Source organism: Hyaena hyaena, unplaced genomic scaffold (assembly GCF_003009895.1).
Source record: "Hyaena hyaena isolate Hyena2069 unplaced genomic scaffold, ASM300989v1 scaffold_663, whole genome shotgun sequence".
Taxonomy (NCBI): Eukaryota; Metazoa; Chordata; class Mammalia; order Carnivora; family Hyaenidae; genus Hyaena; species Hyaena hyaena.
The window spans coordinates 797,450-810,712 of NW_024081296.1; the positions used below are offsets into that span (position 1 = coordinate 797,450).

General features: G+C 36.0%; 1 protein-coding gene across 1 annotated transcript; it reads left to right on the top strand.

Moving 5' to 3' along the window:
- Positions 1-3,506: 3,506 nt before the first annotated feature.
- Positions 3,507-4,448, top strand: LOC120220014 (olfactory receptor 9K2-like). The gene has a single exon (XM_039216969.1). It carries the CDS (start codon positions 3,507-3,509, stop codon positions 4,446-4,448), a length of 942 nt encoding a protein of 313 aa, XP_039072900.1.
- The last annotated feature ends 8,815 nt before the right edge of the window (positions 4,449-13,263 follow it).

A 13,263-nucleotide genomic window follows, 5' to 3' on the forward strand; every position in this document is an offset into this window, starting at 1 on the left:
AGTTCAGGTAAGAATAATTATAAAGCAAGGCACCTGGGTGGCTCAGTTGGTTGGGCAGCCGACTTTGGCTCCGGTCATGATCTCACTGTCATTGGGTTTGAACCGTGTCGGGGTCTATGCTAACAGCTTGGAGCCTGCTTCAGATTCTGTGTCTTCTCTCTCAGCCCCTTCCCACTGCATTCTGTTTGTCTCAAAATAAATAAACATTAAAAAAACTTTTAAAGAATAATTATAAAGCAATCATATCTATTTTTGTCACATAAAATAGCCATAGGCATTTTCTATATGCTTAAAAGATATTTTTTGAGTATCAGAATATGGTATGCCATAAATTAAAGATTATTAAGGTGAGAAGAAATCCCGGTGATTTATATTCCATTGCTTGAAGAAAGAGCATTTCTTTCATTCATTCATTTATGAACAGAGGTGAATCTTTCATCATCCATATTATGTAATTTTGTATAAAAGCAATAAAAAATATTATCTTACTATATTTTATTACTCTAGGTTAGATTCATCACCTTTTCCTTAGAGGTACATTGACATTTTCTGAACCAAGAATTGTGACCCAGTTTGGTCAGAATATAATATGGAGCATTTAATGTGAGGATTGCCTATACTAAGGCTGCTGTGGTCATAGACCCTCATAGGTAAAAGTTTTATTATCCTTAGTTTGGCATTTAAGAAAAAATTTTAAAACATTTTAAAAAATGTGTTCTTGGGGTGCCTAGGTGGCTCAGTCAGTTAAGTATCCAGTTTCAGCTCAGGCCATGATCTCATGGTCATGAGTTAAAGCCCCACTTCGGTCTCTGTGCTGACAGCTCAGAGACTAAAGCCTGCTTTGGATTCTGTGTCTCCCTCTTTCTCTGATCCTCCTCCACTTGGCTCTTTCTCTCCCTCTCTCTCTCACTTTCTCTCTCAGAAATAAATAATAAAACTGTAAAAAATGTGTTATTTCAAAAGCTAGCAGTGAATTTATTACTGAGCATTTAGTAATGCATTACATGTAATTCTACTGTCATAATAAATATTTCGTATCCAGTATCACTTCATGCCATAAATTAGTATTGCATTCAGTTCTTTTTATCTTCATATTCAGTGATAAGCACAATAGTTGGCACAGAATTGCTGCTCAAAAATATTGAATAAACACATCCATGGATAATAGATGAAAATGTATATCTTTGAAATATTAATAGGTTATTTTTATTGATATAGTGTCAAAAAAGTAACATTTGATTTGGTATATGGACTGAGGAGTTTTTCTCCTGATCTATCTCCATCTCCTTCTCCAACCCCCTCCTCCTTAAAAAATTTTTTTCAATGTTTATTTATTTATTTATTTATTTATTTTTAATGTTTTATTTATTTTTAGGAGAGAGAGAGAGACAGCGTGAGCAGGGGAGGGTCAGAGAGAGGGAGACACAGACTCTGAAACAGGCTCCAGGCTCTGAGCTGGCAGTCAGCACAGAGCCCGACGCGGGGCTCGAACCCACGAACCGCGAGATCATGACCTAAGCGAAAGTTGGACGCTTAACCGACTAAGCCACCCAGGCGCCCCATCAATGTTTATTTATTTTTAAGAGATGGCACTTGAGCAGGGAAGGGGCAGAGAGAGAAGGAGACACAGAATCTGAAGCAGGCTCCAGGCTCTGAGCTGTCAGCACAGAGGCTGATGTGAAACTTGAATCCATGAACCATGAGATCATGACCTGAGCTGAAGTCACCTGTTTAACCGACTGAGCCACTCAGGCTCCCGCCTTTCCTCCTTTTTAAATAAGACCAAAAATCAAGATCTATTAAACTTGTGCCTCCTTGCAAAAAGAAGGGTTATGTGTGAAAAAATTTTAGCATGTCTTAAAAGGGCTTCTTATTTTCTTTAACCATCCTCTTTTTCCCATTCCAACCAAACCAGAAAATGATGACTGGTGCTTGAAACTACTGTATTCAGCTTTATGCATTAAAAAAAAAAAAAAAAGCTTCATTCTATTAGTTCTAGAATAAAATATAATCATCCTCATGTATGTTAACTTGCAAACCTGATTTATTCCACCACTTCCTAATACCAAATTACTGTACAATTACTTGAATGGGTTTCAAACATATGATGGTTCAGTGGAGTGAGGAGTGAGAATAGTAATATATTTCATTAATATTCTCCCCCCCCGTTTTGAATGTATATGAATTAATTTCATGTCCTTCTTTGACAAAGTTATTGGGGGAGGCAACAATTGAAGCAAAGTCATAAAAGCTTTTGGATATGAGGGATTTTTGTAGATAATTGAAAAACAAAAATGTAACCTTCTTACAATTGAAGAAGGATAGAAAGTCAAGGAGAAACTGAATACTTTCTAATTTTGATTACTGCTCTATCACTCATTTTAAGTTTAGTAAAGACATTTTGTGAATTATTTGCTGGTTTTCATTATTCATACCTCTCCTAGAAAACATAATGACACTTGGTTTAAATGCCACCAAAGAAGAAAAGATGTGTGAGGTCCGTTCTTAATTGACAGCGAGTGTGTTGTTTCATAGAAAAATAACAAAAAATATTTCAAATGAACTAAAGTTGCCTTGGTTGCTTAGCAGGTCACCCAAAACCAAATAGGTTAATTTAGATGCTGCTAGAAAATCAAATTTATTTTCAAATCTACTGAGCTTTTCCTATCAGGTTAAGAGTTGAATAAAACTTGCTGTCTATCTAATGTATTCTTTTATACAGGTAGCCTTTTGATGTGTTACTCACTTTGAAGTTTCTAACTTTCTTTCAAGTTCAGAAGGTGGAGATGAAATGGATTTCTTGACAGATTTACTTGAGAGCCACAGTATCAATAAATTTTACAGGATAAAACTCATAAAGGCATCGATAACACTTTAGTTTCTCACTTGAAATTAGATTATTCCTAGAAGTTGAAGTCTGATTTTATTTCTAAAGATCTCAAATAAAACAATTAAGTCTTTAGGAACTTACTTGGTGTTGTAAGAGCTCCTTTTGATAGAAAGTTCTTGAAATGAACTTTTAACTTCCTTTTCTTTCATTAATTATTTTTATTACTGTGTTGAAGCAAAGTATTATTATGAAAGTAAGTATAAAATTATAAACTTATAAATCAAATTTAACAAATTGTCTTTTTCTTCATATAAAGAGTTAGGCTTTAGTCTTTTGAAATCACAAATGTCATCTCACAAACCATCATATGACAAGGTAGTTAGATACATGGAAGTATCAAATTTTGTTGTGTTGAAATTAACAGTAACCTTGAATAAAAAATATTTACTTTGAGGTCAAATTCCTGTTGTGTAACCTTAACATGTTGTATTACCTTAGGCAAGTCTAGTATCTCTCTTTAATTTGCTCATGTGTGTAAACTTAATGGTATAATAGATTTGAAAGTATTCTGTCAACTACGAGGTCTTTTTAATGTGAAGTGTTATGTGTGATGATAGAGAAATAGTGGAAGCTTTATTTGTTGACTTTCTGTTGTACTTTTAAGCAGAAATTTGCCATGGGTGACAAGGGAGGAGACAACCACTCAGAAGTGACTGACTTCATTCTTGTAGGCATCAGGGTCCGTCCAGAGCTCCACAGTCTCCTCTTCCTACTATTCCTGATTGTTTATGGGATGGTCCTTCTGGGGAACCTTAGCATGATTGGCATCATTGTGAGCGATCCCCGGCTGAACACACCAATGTATTTCTTCCTAGGCAACCTCTCCATCATTGACCTCTCCTACTCCACTGTTATTGTACCCAAAGCCATGGTCAACATCCTGTCTCAAAAAAAGACCATATCCTTTGCAGGCTGTGTGGCTCAGCTGTTTCTTTATGCACTTTTCATGGTCACAGAGGCCTTTGTCCTAGCAGCCATGGCCTATGACCGCTTCATCGCCATCTGCAATCCACTCCTCTACACTGTCCGCATGTCAAGAAGCCTCTGTATCCAGTTGGTGGCTGGTTCCTATCTCTGTGGCTGGGTCAGTTCCATCCTTCAAATCAGTGTAACATTCTCAATGTCTTTCTGTGCTTCCCGAGTCATTGATCACTTCTACTGTGATTCAAACCCAATTGAGAAGATCTCTTGTTCCAATATCTTTATGAATAAGATGGTGTCATTTAGTTTGGCTGTCCTCATTATTTTGCCCACAATAGTTGTTATTGTGGTGTCTTACATGTATATTGTGTCGGCAGTTTTAAAAATCCGCTCCAGTGAAGGGAGGAAGAAAGCCTTCTCCACTTGCAGTTCCCACCTGGGAGTTGTAAGTTTGCTCTATGGGACTGTCTCCTTTGTCTATCTCACACCTCCCAACAACCCTGAACTTCGTAAAGTGGCTTCAGTATGTTACATTTTGTTCACACCTATGCTGAATCCTTTAATCTACTCTCTAAGAAATAAGGATGTTAAAGATGCCATGAAAAAAGTCATATGGAAGAAAAAAGTTTTAATTTAAATCTGTTTTCACTTGTTTTACTGTGTCTTGCACCAACTGATTTTGTCTGTTTGATCTTCTAGACTCAGACATTTAAAGCTCAGTTTCATTTAAAAAATAAACACCCCCCCCCCAAAGAAAAACCCACCTTAACTGTTTTATTCCACAGCATTAATAACATCCTACAAGGAAAGCTCCAAACAACATATTCACTTTTTCTTAAGGCAATGTTAGATCTGAAAGTTCTGGACACCATGAAAATTTGCTGCATTTCTACAGAGAGTTATGTATTTCTCATTTTCCAGGTAATAATATGTTATATACATGGGGAAGTATAGAATTTTATAGTTTGTCTTCCCTGTATGCCAAGGTAAAATTGAGATACAGTAAATACCTAGTATAACATTAACTCAGAAACTGTGTGAGCCAATGGTTTATATGCAAATGATACTCCATATAAATTTTAGTGTTGTATCTTGTTTTTGATGTCATGCAAAATATTAGAAAGCATGTTCATATAATGAGGAGGAAATCGAAAGGTAAAATAACCAGTGGTCTTTGTTGAATTAAAGTGGCCAAAGTAGAAGAAATATGAAAATTGCATTAAGTGCAAAATTAATTTTGTAAATTAAGATATTTTATTTGATTTTCTTTGAGTGGCACAGTCATTCCTACAATGAAAACATTTTAGGATGTTTATGATATTTTACAATTCATGCCCTCTATCGTTTGGATAATAAAAATTATTGGTAGAGGGTTTGCAGTTAGTGAAAGTACCATATTGAAATGAAGTCAGCTTGAAAATCTCAGTTAAAAATATCACAAGGCCTTCCAATAACCTTTATGAATATTTGGATCATGTGTGTGTACATACATGTGTTATGTCTGTGTATGTATGAGTGTGTTCATTTTTATTTTTCTATTTTTATTTTTTAATGTTTATTTATTCTTGAGAGAGAGAGAGTGAGAGAGGGAGGGAGGGAGACAGAGCATGAACAAGGGAGGAGCAGAGAGAGAGAGGGAGACACAGAATATGAAGCAGGCTCCAAGCTCCGAACTGTCAGCACAGAGTCTGGCGCGGGGTTTGAACCCATGAACTAGAAGATCATAACCCCAGCTGAAGTTGGACACTCAACCAGCTTAACCACCCAGGCACCCCTATATGAATGTGTTTATTAGTTTGGTTAAGGGACAATAAAAATATGATTAATCCTAAACATCAAATGTCAATTGAGAGAATAAGAGTGGTTAATGAAGCAAGCATCCCACAGATTTGACAGGTATCAAGGGAAACCCAGTTCCAGAAAGAATCATGGCAAGTTACTGTTTTTACAGGTGCTATAAGTAATATTCTTCTGCTACACAATCAGTGCTTATGTCCAGACAATATCAAATGTGAAAAACACCCCTAACCTAAGAAGTAAAATACAGTGACTAGTTTTGTCCATGTACTTGGCATTGTGAAAACCTAAAATATGAATATCTGATTAGGCATTTCTTTTTCTTTCAGTTTTGTTTAGATAGCAAAGCCTTCTTTGATGAATGCACAAGGGCATACATTATGTGGGTCAATGTTTGTTAAGGTAAGACACTTGATAAATAATTATTCCTAATTAAGAGATACAGAGAGAAGCAAAATGATTTAAAAAAATCGAGAATGTATGTATCCTCTCCATCCTAAACTTGTGAATGAATTTACCATTTTTCTAGGTACTCAGATGCTACTGTTTAATTGATATTCATAAAAACATCATTTGAGAGCAAAATAGGAACGCAGATCAGCCTGGGAAAGTTATAGTTGCCATTGATTATTGTTAGTCTGGAAAACACCCTTTTAGGTTTAGGTTTTACTTATTTCCATTGGATGCCCATTAGTCAGAATGTTGCTCTGTGGTGGATCTAACAAGTGTGGATTACTAAGGACTGTTGGAAAAAGATTAGAATATTGGATAAGAATATAGTGTAGATTTGCTTGCTTTAGTTTTTAGTCTAGTCAGTTACATTTCCTGTTTTATAGACATAACAGAGAACAGTATTCAGGTGCATAACCTCACAAACGGCATTGCTGAAACCACTTCCAATGTGTGAAGAAATCTGAGAAAGTTGAAAACCAAGGCAGAATACTTTCAAAGGTGCTAAATAAGGCCCCTATAATTTTCTTTTAATTTCAATGAACATTTTTCTTGGTGGCTTTTTTTCTGGGTCTTATATGAAAAGTAGTGCCTAATTTATATATCCTGTTACTTGTGCCATTAAGATCCCATCAGGACACCCAAATGTCTTACCAACTTTTGTTGGCTTTCATTGACAACTTCTTTTTTCTTTTATTTTTTTTTTTTAATGATGCATGGATTGTTTGTGAAACACTGATATACCCAAATGACTTTGAAGATTACATTTTGCAACATATACACCATCAGTTGTTATTTAGAGTGGACTTTAAAATTATATGCAAAAAATCCACATAGAGAAATCTTTTAATAGTGATATTATCTTGAGAGGCTGAAGATTGAACTTGATATCTCAAACACTGTTAACTTATCTGTATTGTATGATTCATCTTGGATACAAGTTTTTGGACATGCACATATATTTATTGTTCTGTAATATCATGTATTGCATTTTGTCTTTAAATTTTATGTATTGTTTATGTTTACCTAACATTTAGTGTAATAATGCAGAACTCCAGTGAGGGCATTTATAATATTTTCTATTGCCAGGACGCTAACATTATCTGACCTAGATAGTTACAAATGATAATTAAGCACTGATTGGAAGCTTCACTAATATAAGTTAAAATGACTACATTAAGCATCTGTGGATAAGCACCCAAATCTTACTTCATTGTCTTTCATTATGATAGTTTCAAATTCTTATTATGAGATTTAAATTGTTATGGTGATTGAAGAAGCTAAACTGATAAGATATTGTAAAATGTAATGTTGAACTGATATTGGACTGTTATTCTTATTCTTGTGAGTCAAGTATGAGATGTTGCTTTGCCCAATCCCCTGAAAGCAGTATAAGTCATAAAATCAATAAAAGTTTTGAGTGTGTGTAAGCTATTTTTCTAGAGATCTCTTTGAGGACAAATCTACTTATTTGTGAGGTCTGGAGAGGAAGGGGAAGAAGAGGGAGGAGATGGAATAAGAAAAAAGCAACGTATCCTGGAAGTGAAAACATGAAAACAGACGCATATTTCAAAGTGGTTTCTTAATTATTATAATTTGGTAAAGAAAAAAGACAAAAAAAAAACAAAAAAATTAATCAAAGAGTGATTTTTATATTTGTTACTTTTATGAAATGTGGATTCTAGATTTTTGAAATACTTTCTTCTTTCCTTATCAACATTTAAAATTCATCTATTAATTCACACTGTCACTGTGACGACTGTTTTCAGTTCTTTCAGTTGAATGTCTTGTACTTACAACTTGCATAAATTATCTTTGGATGACTTAAGCAAAAGCTAAAGAATTAGATATATAGATTTTGTTTGGTTCTGGTCCACAATTGTAAGCCTGGAGGGAATGAGTTATTAGTCAGCATTCCAGGAAATTAGAATGTGGAAAATAGACAAAGAATTTCTAAGTACGATCCGAACTTGTCTAATGCCACACTTTTGGAAATATTTATTTCACAAAATTTCAGCTCTTTGTCTCTCTGCTGATGAGTTCTGAGACAAGATCTAACTATTTTTAAAAGTCCAAAGAATGTTTGGGTATATACTTTTCTTCAGGGTTTGTCACCTGAGAATTAGTTACCAAAATATTTAAGGAAATCTTGTTGGGAGGATTTCAGTTCACACCTTACTAAAGAGTATTGAGCCTTCTCCACATTCTAGTGGCCGTGTGTGAACCAACTGAGTCTTGGAATTGGAGGATGAGCATGATCTGAGTAATAACAACTCAAGTCAGGACTCTTTCTCTATCTCTCCGAAGAGGCCCATTGATTTTATTCCTAGACATCTCATGATTAACTAACCTTATGTGGAGATTACTAGACCACATTCATCCTTTTTGACTAATAAGCCAGAGCCGCTACTATCATGTTAACCAAATTGTCCTTTTTCCTTTCAGTCAGATGTCACAACTTGATGCCCTGTTTCCATTGACACTAGGGAAACATTTAACTTCATTGTCTCCCACCAACACCCTTAGAGCCATCACAGAGGCTTTGAAGGTTACTGGTTTTTCCTTCTGTCACTGGTGCAGGGAAGATTTTCTGATACCTGTGGGGCACCTAACCAGGGTGTATGAGCCCAGAACATTTATGGTTAGTCCTCCTCAGCATCACTGTCTCCTAAAGAGATTGAATTTCTTTTTTTAAGGTTTTCTCAAAGTGTTTCTAGTGTCCCAACTTCTTTAGAGCCATCCACGATCCGTTAATGGTTTGGATTTATCAATCCAGCAAACCATTAGTCCTCTACTTATTTTCATGAGGCAGCTCTTGAGTTTTCAAATCTCTGGTAAGTACAGATCCTACCCAATATCTTCTCTCCTCTCCAGTAAAAGAGCCTTCAAAATTTACTCACATCGACACACTTTGCATTTTGCCAGTATGTATCCAAACAATACTTAAAATTTTAAGGTATTTGCCAAAAAAAATCTGCATCTGCATTGGAGCAATACTCCTGTCTCAGCATGCTGGGTTCTGATTCTAGTACTGCACTCATGAAAATTAGGAGCAGGATGAAAGGGGAATTTAACTTCTTCCTTCGAGAAATGTCTTCAGGAATAGTAGCATCTTAAAGTAAGTAGGAAAGAGCTCCTTCAGGGATATGAGTGGATTTTGTTGTGAAGGTGGTTGGGGTAGAGTGTCAAAAAAATCAGAGGGCACCTGGGTGGCTCAGTTGGTTAAGTGCACAACCCTTGATTTTGGCTCTGGTCATGATTTCACAGTTGTGAGATTGAGCCCCATGTCAGTTTCTGCATTAAGCATGGAGCTTAAGATTCTCTCCCTCTCTCTCCTTCTGCTCCCCACCCCCCCGCCTCCAGCTTGTGCTGTCTCTCTCTCTCTCTTTTAAAAAATAAAAAATAAAAAAATAAACAACTAAAAGTTAAAAAGAAACATCAGGATATTCCAAGTGTTTTAAGTAATCTTACATACCCAGATGTGCAGAGTTTATTTGTATGAGATGTTGGAAGTATGAATTGACATGCTTTGTAGTCAACAAACCAAAAGAAATCACACTGGGGCGCCTGGGCGGCTAACTTAGTTAAGCATCTGACTTTGAGTTAACTGGTCATGATCTCGCAGTTCATGAGTTTGAACCCTGCTTTGGGCTCTGTGCTAACAGCTCAGAGCCTTTAGCCTGCTTCAGATTCGGTATCTCCCTCTGTCTCTGAGCCCCTCCCTTGCTTACACTCTGTCTGTCTTTCTCTCTAAAAAATAGATCAACACTGAAAAAATTAAAGAACAAATCACACTCCAGGATTTAATTTTCTGGAATTTCATCTCCGCAGCTAAAAAATATAAGAGATTATCTTGCAGAGTAACAGAAGTTTCCTATACAGAGGTATGAATTTAAAAATCTGAGCTTAATTTTTGTTTTAAGTTATCAGAAGTACTCGTACTATGTTGCAGTCTTTGAATCAATAATGCCCTAATTTTATCTCATTATGGTGACTGTATCATCTATCACATACTTGCTTTCATGGGCAGAGGATTCCATTTAACCATTTACTTAGTATGATAAGCTAATAGACCATTTTGCCACAAATAATGTGAACATCTAGGTTCTATTCCCAGTATAAAATAAAGTTTCTTTTTCTTATATTTTTGACTAGTTTTACCAATGTAGTTACATCTATGTATTATGAAACCAATTTTGGGTATTTGTTTAGAGTTTTGGGTGCAAGTAATAAAAACTGAGATAAGTAACCTAAACATAAAGTTATTTATTAGAAGGCTAAAATTACTGGTAACATACAGAATTGATAAAGAGGCAGAAGAAAAAAAATTTAAAATAGGTCAAGAACAAACACACTGCAGAGAATGAAGTGGCACATTGGTACGGTATAGCAGGAAGTCCTCTGAAGAGAATGTCACAAGTTTGAAATACTAGTACTGTCTGAGTCACTCTGCTGACTTTGAATTCTGGTGAGGAACTATTCTCTTGGCCTTCCTTTGTTATGGGCCCATTAATTTACTAAAGGAAGATGGGACACCTAAATTGAGTCCACCAGACTCTATCAAATTGGAAACGGTCAATGCCTCAAAAATAAATCAGGCATTATTGAGAAAGGGGAAATGGAAAACAGCAAAAAAGCAATACCTAGCCACTATACAGTTTTAAATTTCTCAGTTCTTAGAGGACAGTCTATCAGAGTGATGCTTAGATAATAATAATTTTGTCACAAAATGTATTATTATTGGATTGCCTGGCATCTAAATACTTTCCTCTATTCAGGAAAACTGCTAGTGTAGTTATTGGTGGGAAGCATACTCTCACTACTTCTTACGGAAATCTCAAGTAGTGATATCTTTAATATCTTTGTCTCTCTATTCCTGTAAATTGGAATGTGGGTATATGATCAGGAGTCAGATAACCTGATGCTCTTGCCTGGGACTTTGAATTAGGAGAGAACAGTGGTAAGAAACCTTAGCAGTTTAAAATGAACACTCTCGGTAGCAATGACCGGATCTAATGCCTGAAACACTTTGCACTGTGGCTTGTGGTGGCATTTCACTGTCTTGAGGTAATGATGATGGTGACACAGGGTGGTTCCCAACGCCGAGCAGCATGGTGCTGGCATTTTTTGTTGTGAGTCTGGGTGTCCAGAATTAGTTTCTACTCACATTCTGAGTCAGGTTTTCTACCTTTCTATAGATTTTTTGAATTTCCCTGTATGTATTTATTTTTAAAAACAGCTTTATTGAGGTATAGTTGATATCTAAAACACGACATTTAATATATGCAATTTAATGAATTTGGAATATGCATACACCAGTGAGGTCATTGAGGAGCCTGAAATTAAGTCCTCCATTAAGAGCAACCTCGGGCTGCACGTAGCCCCAGTTCCAGGAAAAGCTTCAGCTGAAGCCACCCTCGGACCGCCCTCAGATCAGCCAACCAAAAGAAATGTGTAACATTCCTGTAATCTGAGTCAGGGACTGAGGATTCTTGACTAAAACCCCACGTGGGCCCTTTGAACTCACCTCACAATTGGTCATTTCAAAGGATTCTCAAAGGTCATGATTGGGTCCTGCCAAAAGTAACGAACACCTCACAGATACTGAATGGTCAAAACAGTTACCACGGGTATGATACAATTATGATTGGTGCTTATGTGATGATGCTATACGTACAACTTGTGCACTGTAACACCCCCGTCCCTTACCCCATAAAAAATCCTGCTCACTATTGTTCAGGGCTTCTCCTTGCTGCCACTGTGCAGCCTAATGGGTGAGCCCCTGCTTGAGCTTGTAATAAAGACACTTTTGTACTTGCATCAGTGCCAGCCCCTTGGAGGTCTTTGGGGACTCACGATTTGGGCATAACAGTCATCACTATCATCAAGGTAGTAAACACACATATCACCTCCAACTGTTTCCTCCTGTCCTGTTTTTATTTGTTTGATTGATTTGGATTTGCTTTGCTTGCTTGGTTGTTTTAATGGTAAGAACACTTAACATGGGATCTGCCCTTTAAAAAAAACTTTAAGTGCACCATTGAATTGTTAACTAAAGGTACATGCTAAGTAAAATAAGCCAGCCTCAGAAGAGCAGACACTACACGATTCCACTTACTGACGTCTCTAAAATAGTTCAGCTTATAGAAACAGAGTAAATGGGGGTTGTCAGAAGCTAGGGGAAAGGAAAATGGTGAGTTGTTGTTTTCCAGGGATGGAGCATCAGTTATGCAAGATGAGTCAGTTCTAGAGATCTTCTGTACATCATAGTGCCTATAGTTAGCAATTCAGTATTGTACACTTAAAATTTTAAGAGGGTAGATCTCATGTTATATGTTCTCCTTACTTCTTTAACCATTCTTCTATTGTTGAGCATTCACTTTGTGTATGTTTTTGCTACTAAAAACTGCTGTAGTAAACATCCTCTGCACGTCTCCTTACGTACTGTCAGCGTTTTATTCTGTATGAAATACATCACCAAAAGCAAGATTGTTAGAATCAAACTTTTATGCATTTCTATTTTAATAGATGATTCTTAATTGTTTTCCATAAAAAATATGTATCATGTTGACATTAACATTGCATGCATTTCCTTGTCTTACATCACAACCAACCCCGGGTGGTATCAATCTTAATTTTGTCAATCTGATGGGTGAAGAATGCATTGTTCAGACACTTCCACATTTTTGGCTCTTATTGTTCTGATATTTGAATGTGTAACTTGGACACAGCACATAGATGTATTGTGTTGTTAATTTGGTCAAAAGATATTTGTCCTTTGATTGTGATAGTTAGCCAAATTACATCTTATTTTTTGTAACACTGATTGTTGGATTTATTTTCTTTGACCAGATTTTGTGATTTCTGTTTCTGTGTGTCTTCCTTTTTCTTCCTGTCATATTTTGAATTGGCCATTTTTAACATTAATATTTTTAGTATTTATCCTAGAAACGTCTGCGTTTAACTTATCTAGGGTTGATTACTAAATGTTTAACATTTTCCTAAACAATATAAGGCCTTAGAGCTCTTTTATGCCTTCATCTTTTACTCAGTTGTTTTCATTTTAGTCTTGTCTGATTTTTGAAACTAACACAACATTACATAATATTATGGTTCATTTAAATTTATCAACCAACTTAATCCTTTCTTTATTCATCATTCTTCTGCCATCACATATGCTTTTGGGGATCACACTCCTCTTCCTG

Bases quoted from the DNA above. Each gene is read 5' to 3' on its own strand.
- LOC120220014 (XM_039216969.1), top strand. From the start codon at position 3,507: ATGGGTGACAAGGGAGGAGACAACCACTCAGAAGTGACTGACTTCATT.